Below are 10,127 nucleotides of genomic sequence, written 5' to 3' on the forward strand. Positions count from 1 at the left end.
TCAGGCCAAAGTTAAGCCTTAAGGCAGAGTTTTGCAAAATTCCAACTGAATTTAAAAAAAAAAAAAAAAGCCTTAATGCAAACCTCTACCTTAAGCTAGAGTTTGCAGTCAAACTCTAACTTAAGAAACTCTGCCTGAAGGCCTAACTTTAGTACAAAACTCTATCTTGCAAATTTATTTTAATTTTTGGCTGAGCGGGTATTCAGAATCGGAACCAAGGGGTTTTTAGCGAAGGACAAAAATTAAAGACCAGCAATTTGAGGGACAAAAATTAAAAGCCACCAATTTGAGGGATAAAAATAAGGACAATCGTGCAAATTCCCCATTCTCATCTGTCAACAGCCTAGTAAAATGCGTTTAAAGGATGGCCCAATAACCAGGTGAACACAATCTGAATGGGACAATTTGCACGATTGTCCTTATTCGAGGGTGGTATTTAATTTTGGTCCTCAAATTGTTGGTCTTTAATTTTTGGCCTTCGTCTAAAATCTATGGGTTCCGGATTCGAACTTCCACTCAGTCAAAAATTTAAAAAGAATTGCCTGCAAAGCTCTCCCTTAAGGCAGAATTTGCTACCTTACAATGCAAAGTTTGCCTTAAGGTAGCAAAGGCAGAGTTTGCCTTCAGGCATAAGGCAAAACTTGAATCCAAAACTCCGAGTTGCGATTTTTTTAAAAAAATTTGACTGAGTGAAGGTTCGAACCAAGAACTCATGAATTTTTAGGTAAAGGACAAAAATTAAAGACCAACAATTTGAGAGGCAAAAAAACTAAAGACCAGTGCCTCTGAAGGGAAATCCGCGGAAAAAAAAAAGATCTAAATGCAGGGTCGGGGTAATTTGCACTTTTGTTCCTATTTTATGCTGGTCTTAATTTTTGTCCTTCGGGCTGGTATTTAAGGTTTTCCCTTTAAAATCGAACTCGTGAATAGAGGGGCATAAATTACGTATCATAGTATCCACAAGTTATGCTAGCGGCCTTAAGAACTTATGCCCCGCTAGGCTTAAGTTTGATTTGAAGGACAAAAGTTAAAGATCAGCCCATTTGAAGGGCTTAAAGATGAGTCCATTTGAAGGGAAAACCGTGCAATTACTTCTTTTGTATCTGAATCCTATCGGTCTTTTAGCCATTGCAACTCAGTTAGCCCCTCTGTATATTTTTTTAAAAGTAGTCGATCACTCTTTATTAATTCCTTAATCAGGTGAAAGATACGGAGGTTTAATGGCCAAGGTAAAATTTACCTTCATCAAATGCCCATATCAAATCAAAGAAAGCAAGGGATATGTATTCTCTACTATGAACAATAGTAATTCTCTCCCTTTTATTCTATGCATTGTCTATTTTATGCTTGACTTTTTTAATCCCTCATCTATGTAATACCTTTTTATATTATATAATATATATTTTTTTGACCTAAATATCAATCATAAAAAATAACATTAGATTTTGTTGTAAATTCTAAAAGGATTATTCTACTTATAACATGAACTTACGTAAAACTTTATTTATGATTGATATTTAATACATTTATGATTGAGTATATAACTTAATATTGTTCTATTGTAAAAGGAATTAAATCCATAAAGTGTGTGTTTGCACACACACACACATATACGTAAGTTTCACTGATATCGTATTCTTTATTGCCAATTTATAAATGAGTTTTGGTTGTCATTAATGGAAGAATTTTTAAATAATAATTTTAAATTCGTTAAATTATAAATAGATAATCTTTTAGGAATTTGTTATAGAATATACCTCTGTTTTTATTAGTTAATTTGTATTACCTACATTGAAATATATTATTACCTGTTATTTTACTTGTATAAATACAGGTATTAGAGTTTTGATTATTATTAATAATAAAAATTCTTATTGTTCTCATTTATTTCATTCTATAACGTATTAGGTTATATACTCAATTGGAATTTCTTATTTTTCTTTTTCCTTCTTGAAAATAATATTTATTTTCTTATAGGAAATTTGTTACATAGATTAAGAAGATACAAAGGGGGAGAATGATTATTGTTTAAAATTGAGTCGAGAGTTTGATTTTTAAAATAAAATTGGGAGGTGAAAATTATTTTCACCCATTCTCATTTTAATTTTGACTATTGCCGTTAAATTGTTTGATTTGATATGATATGATAACCCGTTTGAGTAAAGTATGATCAAACGTTAAATGCCGGATACGAAAAGAAGTTTTTATTTGCTTTGAATGCACAAAACCAGCCCAAACACAGGCCCAACTAAGAAGCCCAAGTAGAAGAGTACCGCACAGAAAGCTTTATTTGCTTTTATTTCCATAGCTTCATTTGGAATTACAGCTGGAAAAAATCTTCCCAACTAAGAAGCTTTATTCTCATAATTTTCTGTGAAAATTAAACAGTAAAATGAAGTCAAGAAACATGAAGAAGTTGTTCTTGGAGGAAAAAAGAAAAAGGAAATTCAAAATAAGCCGCAAAAGATATTGAATGGTGGAAGTTGGGGCCTTTTCAAAATATTTCTCCACCTATTTTTTGATCGGGCACAAAGTTTAAAAATGTAAAATAAAAAGACTTTTGAATTTATAGCGTTAAACATATCATCTCATTCCTTTAAAGAGTGTCATTAATGTGAATACGAAAATGTTAGGAATAAAAAATGTACTAAATATAGAAAGGTGATTAAAATCCAAACACAAATATTTAACTCGGTATCTCTTTATCATGCCTCTTGTTCACCAATATAAATCTTGATAAGCTCAAAAAGGAGAAAATAGACAATAACTGGTTTCAAGTTCACTACCATCTACAACATAGTATTACTGTCTTATTTCTAAAGAAACAGTGATTTATTTACCCCATAGTATAAGTAGGAGTTGGCAAGTTGATCACAGTGGTCTTCACTTTAGTCATCATGTTAATGCTGTTAGTAATCCCTTGTGATCCAATTCCACTGTCCTTAATACCCTGTTAAAACAAATTAATTAACCTTGATTACTATGAAATTATCGCGAAGATATTCAAAATTAAGTAATTTAGAATATGGAAAATGGAGTTTACCTGGAAAGGGAAATGATCCGGTCCACGAGCCGGAGCTGAGTTAATTTGAACGGTTCCCGTCTCCATTGCATCACTGATCAGTATTGCTTTGTTGATGTCTTTGGTGAACACACAACCCTGTAGTTGAGTCGAATTTATCAACCTCAGAGTATATTAAGGAGTCATTTGGTTCACATGCTAATTATGATGGGATTATAATGTAGGAACTCTTTTATGCCGTGAATAATAATGTGAAGGAATTATATAATAGGGTGAATAATAATGCAGATATCGTTTTGCGGTGATTAACAGAACGAGAATGTTACGTAGGGATTACTTTCCTTAACGGAACATTCGTCTTTATAATACTTTTTATCTCCGAATTGCTAATACATGAATTCCTATTTAGAAAAGTGATCTTTAAGCAAATAGCCGCTTGGATCACTATTTACTTTTCCTAGCTAGTATACATAGATTATTCACGGTTATACACATATTATACATGAATTATACATATAATTTATCCAACGACTATTCTAGTTTAAATAGTTGGATGGACAACTATTTACGTTAATTCTTCTTCATTGACTAATACATAATTCTTCTTCATTGACTAATACATAGGTTTATGCATAACTTAATGCGAGTATTATATAATACAGCCAACCAAATGTTATGCCGGTTTTTTTTTTTTTTTTTTTTAATAAGGCCAATCAAACATTGGATTTGTCTTTTTCTAATTCCTCCAACCAAACAGTGCACTATTTTTTTTCTTCTTCCGAGGTCAACCAGAAGAAGTAATGCACCAAGTTATGATAGAGGAGAGAAGGTACCTGCAAACCAAAATTGCTAGCATTGCAGTGGTGGATTCCTTCTTCGACGGAGTTAATGCGAATAACGGGCAAAACTGGTCCGAATGGTTCTTCCCATGCGATTCTCATGTCTGGCCTAACATTGTCTAACAACAGGGGCCAAATAAGGTTGCCTTCTCTCTTGTATGGCTGGCAAAATGTTGCATCTTTCTGCTTTGCGTCCATGACCAACCCCTCGATGAAGTTTGCGGATGACTCGGAGACAACTGGAGTGATATCACAATTATCTTCCGGTGGCCCAACGGTTAGCTTTACCACTTTGGCATTTACCTTCTCAACAAGAGTATCTGCCACTGATTCCATCACCAACACGACCTTAACGGCTGTGCATCTTTGACCACTGTGGTGGACATGGATATCAATTGTTAATTATAAAGTGTTGTTAAGACAATCAGGTACTTGAGTAAATTAAGCATATCCATGTCGCATCTACATATTGTTAAGTAATTCATAACAACATCACTTATTAGTTATTACATGTAATATGAACTCTACAACAAAAAGTGATCACCTATCGTATTCATATCACTGATGATTAACGGTGTCAAAGAGAAGCCATCAAATGCACAAACAAAAATGTGGCTTAAGTATGAGCGATAATAAATCAGGAAAAACATGAAGTTATTCCATAAATGTATATAAGAGATGTTCTTTTTAATCGCCTACTGCCAATAAAGTTGTGAGAACTTGGTTGTTAAGCTGTATCAGTGAGACTAACATTGACCAACAAGGGCTATGGTGGAGCGGTAAGTACTTATTCATCCTTAAATATCGCTTCGGGTTTGAGCGTTGGGTATGGAGTCACATTTACTAGGGAGCACTTCACCCCATTGTGGGACTTTCCGGCGCAAATCCGGATTTAGCCGGGCCTCAATGCGGGTAGCGGACATTGGCGGGAAACCAAAAAAAGAAAAAAAAGAAAAAAAACCATCACTACAATCATTTCCAAATAGTCAAGGTCAAGTCACTTAACTAAAGAAAAACTAACATGTTTTCTTTTGATAATGGAATAAACCTCACACACCTGTAAGAAAATCCTCCTTTCACAATATTTCCGGCAGCCAAATCTAAATCAGCATCTTCGAGCACAATACAAGCATCCTTTCCTCCTAGCTCCATCTGTAGAGGGACCATTCCTGCTTTCTTTGATATTGCAACGCCGGTGTCTCCACCGGTGAAGCTGATAAAAGAAAACAAGTGTATCGTTATTCGGGGATAGAATGGGATGAAGGAACTCGTTTACTTGGTAGTGTTTCACTTGCAGTCTAAGAAAAAGTATAAATTCGAATAATGTAAAGAACAACATCAGGCACCTTATACAGTTTACTCCAGGATGCATAGTGAGAAAATCACCGATTTCAGAACCTTTTCCTGTTATACAACTGATAAGGCCTTTAGGAAATCCAGCTAAGTGGAAGCAATGCACCATGTGCAGGGCAGCCACAGCACCCTGTTACAAATGATCGCTCAAAAGTAAGTAGAAATTTGGACATGAAGTTAAGTTGAAAAAGAGTATTTGAAAATTGAAGTTGGGTTTGGACAAGCATTTCACTTGAAAATATGTCTGAAATTTTGTGCGGGAAACAAATTTACTTGAAAAAGTAGTTAGAACCAGTTTTTCAACTTCAGGTTTGAGTGAAAAATTGACTACAATGTATAACCAAACAGTTCTTTGAAAAGAAAGTTGAAAAGAAGCAAAAATGGGCGCTAACTTTAGCCCTGTTGGCACTTCTTTTCTCTAAGTTAACTTATGCTAATATTTTCCATTTATAGAGATCCTTTAGTGGAAAGTAAAGTTGAGAATGATAAACGGAAAGAGATGCCTCATCGTATAGAATACAATTGATGAATCGGAGAAACTATATAGAAAGAGTTTAACGCATTATAATAAAGCTAATCTAGGACTAAAGTTTAGTGAAGTAACCTGAGTTGGAGGCTTGAGGACTAAAGAGTTTCCAGCGATCAGTGCGGGGCCAATCTTGGAGACAGCAAGATTGACCGGATAGTTGAAAGGCGGAATGGCTAGAATCACACCCAATGGGATCTGTACTCCGGATACGTGAAGGTCACAATCATATTTATGAGTTCTAAATGACACTTTTCTACTGATAAAGGAAAATTTACAGATAATATGCGCCCGTTTATGCAGTTACAAAATGCAAAAAGAGAAACAGAAGGTATCACAAAAGTTGTGCTATTGCAAATTGGCATAAAAAAGGGAATTTTGCATGTTTGGATTAATTAGATAGCTACTTTTCGTTCATAAATTATGAGACATTGAGTGGTTATAGACTGATGTTTTGAGTTTCTACATTTTCTCCTTTTTTTTCTGATTTATCTTCCGACTAGTACAGATTCAGGTTGAAAAATGTTCTCATAACCTCGCCTGACTTGGAATCGGTTTATGTTGCCTTCCTTTAAAATAGACAAACATGATTAGCATTTGGCTTCACTCGTGAAAAGACAAAACTGAAAGCTGAATACTCCCTCTGTCATAATTTATGTGATGTAGTTTGACTCGGCACGAAGTTTAAGAAATAAAGGAAGACTTTTGAATCTTGTAGCCTAGAAAGAGCCAAAGATATTTGTGTGGTTATAGATCATCTCGTTAAATATAAAAGGTAAGGTTTAAAGTTAAATTGTTGCCAAATAAGGAAATGCGTCATTATTTTTGGGATTGACTAAAAAGAAAAGTGTGTCATATAAATTGATACAGAGAAAGTACCTTTATATATTTAAAAACAACTTAACTTTAAGCTTTTTATTTTATCCTTAATGAGATGATTATAGCCACACAAATGTTTATGGTTAGTTTTAGACCACAAGTTTTAAAAGTATTTTTTCTTTTCTTAAACTTCGTGCTCAGTCAAAGAACATCACAAAAATTGGGAGGGATGGGAGAGTATCTTTTTGGTTTGTTCAAACTTGTGTTCATCATGTTTCTGAAATTCCATTTAAATTAGTAATATTCCCTAAGCATATTCTTTATAGGCCAATGTTTAGATCATGTTATTTTTTAACTCTTTCTTGACTTCTTCTAGTCTATAAGGTCCATTTAGGTGGATCACACAAATGGTATACCCACAGTATTATATGTCAATCCCTTAAAATACCTGATATTTTGTTTAAAATCGGATCAAACATTTTTTTAGTCAATACTTAGAAAAGAAAACTTCCATCCCTGTCTTGGTGATCTTTTTCTTGTTTCTGTAAGAACCTAATTGGTTTTCCGGAATTATTTTATTCGCCTGAGTGAAATCACATGTCCTGGCAATATAATACCACTGCAACAACATTTCCAATGGATGACACGAAATCGTATCCTTTAGACAAGCTCATTGTTCCAACAACATATATTAGGTGAGAAGCCAACATGCTTTGCGGAAAACAACGAAAGGAAAATACAAAAATAGCAGACAAGTCACAAAAATATCTTAATCATCTGACAGTCAAAACAAATTGATGATACTTTGTACTAATAAATGGCATTATAATAAAGCATAATTAAATGAGTTAGTCAAGAAATGTACCTTAGAAGTCAGACAGTATTTGGTCCTTTCGTTCCCAGGGAAACTATCGGATACCAAGAACTTACCCTCCCCAAGAATTCTAACTCCTTCTTCAGCAGTGTAAGAAATTAAATCTCCAGACCTCACAACCTTCATCAAATCCATATCATTATCAGTCGATAAAGTAATAAAAATTTCCAAAAAATTCTAGAATATTTTACGAGTTTTAAATTCTATGAACTGATTGTATAAAAGATATTCACAAAACCAGGTGACTTATAAGGTAATTACAAGTAAATCTATGTCACAATCAGGTGACTTAATTACAAGTAAACCTATGTTGCTTGAATTCTCCAAAATATTGCATCACCCGTGTCTGATCCTCCAAAAATTCACCATTTTTGGAGAATCTACCACGCATCCGTCAACATTTCTGAAGAGTCTAAACAACGAAGAGTTAAACAACAGTAATAGTTATAAGATCTTAACACTATCAAATCTATGTAGTTCGGACTCTCAAAAAATGTTGCCGCACCTGTGTCGGATCTTCCAAAAAAAGCACTAGTTTTGAAAGATCGAACACGCACCAGGTGGCATTTTTGGAGTCCAAGTAACATAGTGTTGGGCTAAAACGGCCCAAAGATACTCTTAACATGATGTCATATTATCCGCTTTGGGCCAAGTCCGCACAGTTTTTTCAAAAGGCCTCACATCATTAAGAGTATTCAACACCTTATAAGTAACTCCTTTTTCTTTTGGGCTAAAACAACCCAAAGATACTCTTAACATGATGTGATATTGCTCGCTTTGAGCCAAGCCCGCACGGTTTTCCAAAAAACCTCACATCATTAAGAGTAGCCAACACCTTATAAATAGTTCCATTTTCTTTTCAGCTACCAATGTGGTACTTTATTCGCACACCCAACACATAGGACTCAGCTTACAACAACAACATACCCAGTGTGTGATCCCGGGGTCTGAAAGAGTCGGGTGTATGCAGACCTTACCCCTACTTTGTGAGAAATATAGGACTCAGCATATATTACTTAAATTCTTCTTTTAGTTTATAATGAGGTACCTCAGTGACAGCATCTTTAGCTGGTTTTGCAATTTCTTTTACAAGGCATTCAGCAATAGGGGCTTTGTGTTCTTTCAAGATTGCAGCTGCCTTATGAAGTAACTCTGCTCTTTTCCAGAGTGGTGTTTTAGCCCATGATTTTTGTGCAGCTTTTGCTATTTCCATTACTTTGTTCACCTCTTCTTGTGTACAAGCTGCATCATAATCCATAAAAGAAAAAAAATTCAAAAGATCCATCAAATCCCACAATTTCACTTTAATTTTCAAGACATGGACATGAAAACACTTGGATGTAAAAACCAAGAAATAGTCCATGCATAAGTTCTTTTACCAATGTATTATACATGAGTTTACGTTCTATGCACTGACAGTCTAAAATTTACACAGTCGGGTCACTTACGATAAACATTAGCCGGTTACCTGATTAAACTATAATAGGTTAAACTATATGTCACTGTCTATAACTTAAATCCAATAGATAAGTAGTAAAGTAGACAAAAAATAAAGAGAATCTAGTACTAGAAGTTCTTGGCTGTTTGTGTGACCAATGATCATAAAATTCACAACAAAACAGAACACTTAATAAGTCTGAAAGTTTTAAGTGCATTCAAAAGCAAAACTAGAATTTTGAGTTTATGAGTGGATTCTAATAAATTATGATTTTTAAACATAACTACATGGTTTAGGCCAAAACTTCCCTTTGACAAAAAATTACACTATATATATAAGGTTAAAATTATTTTTTATATATACATAGTAAATGTTGGACCTGTTGCTTATTCGTGCATTTACCTTTTCATATTTTTTAATCCCTTAATAAAAATCCGGCTCCTCCTCTAACTACATTACCACAAATTCCAACACTTTGCACAAAATTCAAGGAACCCCATAAACATATGGCATAAAATTTATCAAAGAAGAAGCTCAAACAAACATCAACCTTGTTATTTTCACCCCACACACACACACACAAAAAAAAAGTTTCAATTTTTTTTTTAATAATAAAAAAACATACCTTGAACCTTGTACTGTGTTTTTCTTGTAGTAGGATTGATAATAGCAACAGATTTTCCAGAAGTTGATTTCTTCCATTCTCCTTCACAATAATATTTGAACACATCCCCATCAATTATCTCTGCAAATACTCCATTTCCAGCCATTTTTACCAATGAATCAACTTTTTTTTTTTTTTTTGAATTTTTTCTTCTAGTTAATTTTCATAAAGAAAAAAGAAGAGAAATGGTGGATATTTTTTTGTGGGTTTTAGTGGTGAATACAAAGTGAGTGAAAGAGTGAGTTCTATAAATATTGGAGAAAGGTGAGCCACACTTAGTACTGATCAATTTTCAGACATAGATTCTGGTTAAGTATTTGACATTGTTTTTGGAGAGTATTTACGAGATTGTCATTCTGATGTAGCAGTTAGAAATTAAAAGTTAGTTGAGACACGATTCCTTTAGAACGGTCCACTTGTAAAAGTTTCATGGCTTAATACTTTTTCTTCGCTTTTTTCGATATAAAATAAATTTTTGGGATTTCTTGTTTTCAATTTCATGTCATCTTACAAGCCTTACATTATTTTACCCCCGCCGTCCATTTTTACTTATTCTCTATTCTAGAAATAGATATATATTTTTACTTATCCG

General features: G+C 33.8%; 1 protein-coding gene across 1 annotated transcript; it reads right to left on the minus strand.

Annotated features, from left to right (window-relative positions):
- Window positions 1-2,665: 2,665 nt before the first annotated feature.
- On the minus strand, window positions 2,666-9,769 carry LOC132602988 (NADP-dependent glyceraldehyde-3-phosphate dehydrogenase). The gene is made up of 9 exons (XM_060315824.1): window positions 9,497-9,769; window positions 8,482-8,675; window positions 7,425-7,553; window positions 5,819-5,938; window positions 5,208-5,344; window positions 4,919-5,074; window positions 3,856-4,234; window positions 3,044-3,160; window positions 2,666-2,950 (listed from the first exon to the last, which is right to left on the minus strand). The coding sequence occupies exons 1-9, from the start codon at window positions 9,639-9,641 to the stop codon at window positions 2,837-2,839; spliced, it is 1,491 nt and encodes a 496-aa protein (XP_060171807.1). The 5' UTR covers window positions 9,642-9,769; the 3' UTR covers window positions 2,666-2,836.
- Window positions 9,770-10,127: the final 358 nt, after the last annotated feature.

The sequence above is a fragment of the Lycium barbarum genome, chromosome 7, assembly GCF_019175385.1.
Source record: "Lycium barbarum isolate Lr01 chromosome 7, ASM1917538v2, whole genome shotgun sequence".
NCBI classification, from domain to species: domain Eukaryota; kingdom Viridiplantae; phylum Streptophyta; class Magnoliopsida; order Solanales; family Solanaceae; genus Lycium; species Lycium barbarum.

Bases quoted from the DNA above. Each gene is read 5' to 3' on its own strand.
- LOC132602988 (XM_060315824.1), bottom strand. From the start codon at position 9,641: ATGGCTGGAAATGGAGTATTTGCAGAGATAATTGATGGGGATGTGTTC. The intron at 8,676-9,496 runs GTATGTTTTTTT...ATTATGATGCAG, and splicing joins AACACAGTACAAGGTTCAAG to CTTGTACACAAGAAGAGGTG. The intron at 7,554-8,481 runs GTACCTCATTAT...GATTTGATGAAG, and splicing joins CTAAAGATGCTGTCACTGAG to GTTGTGAGGTCTGGAGATTT.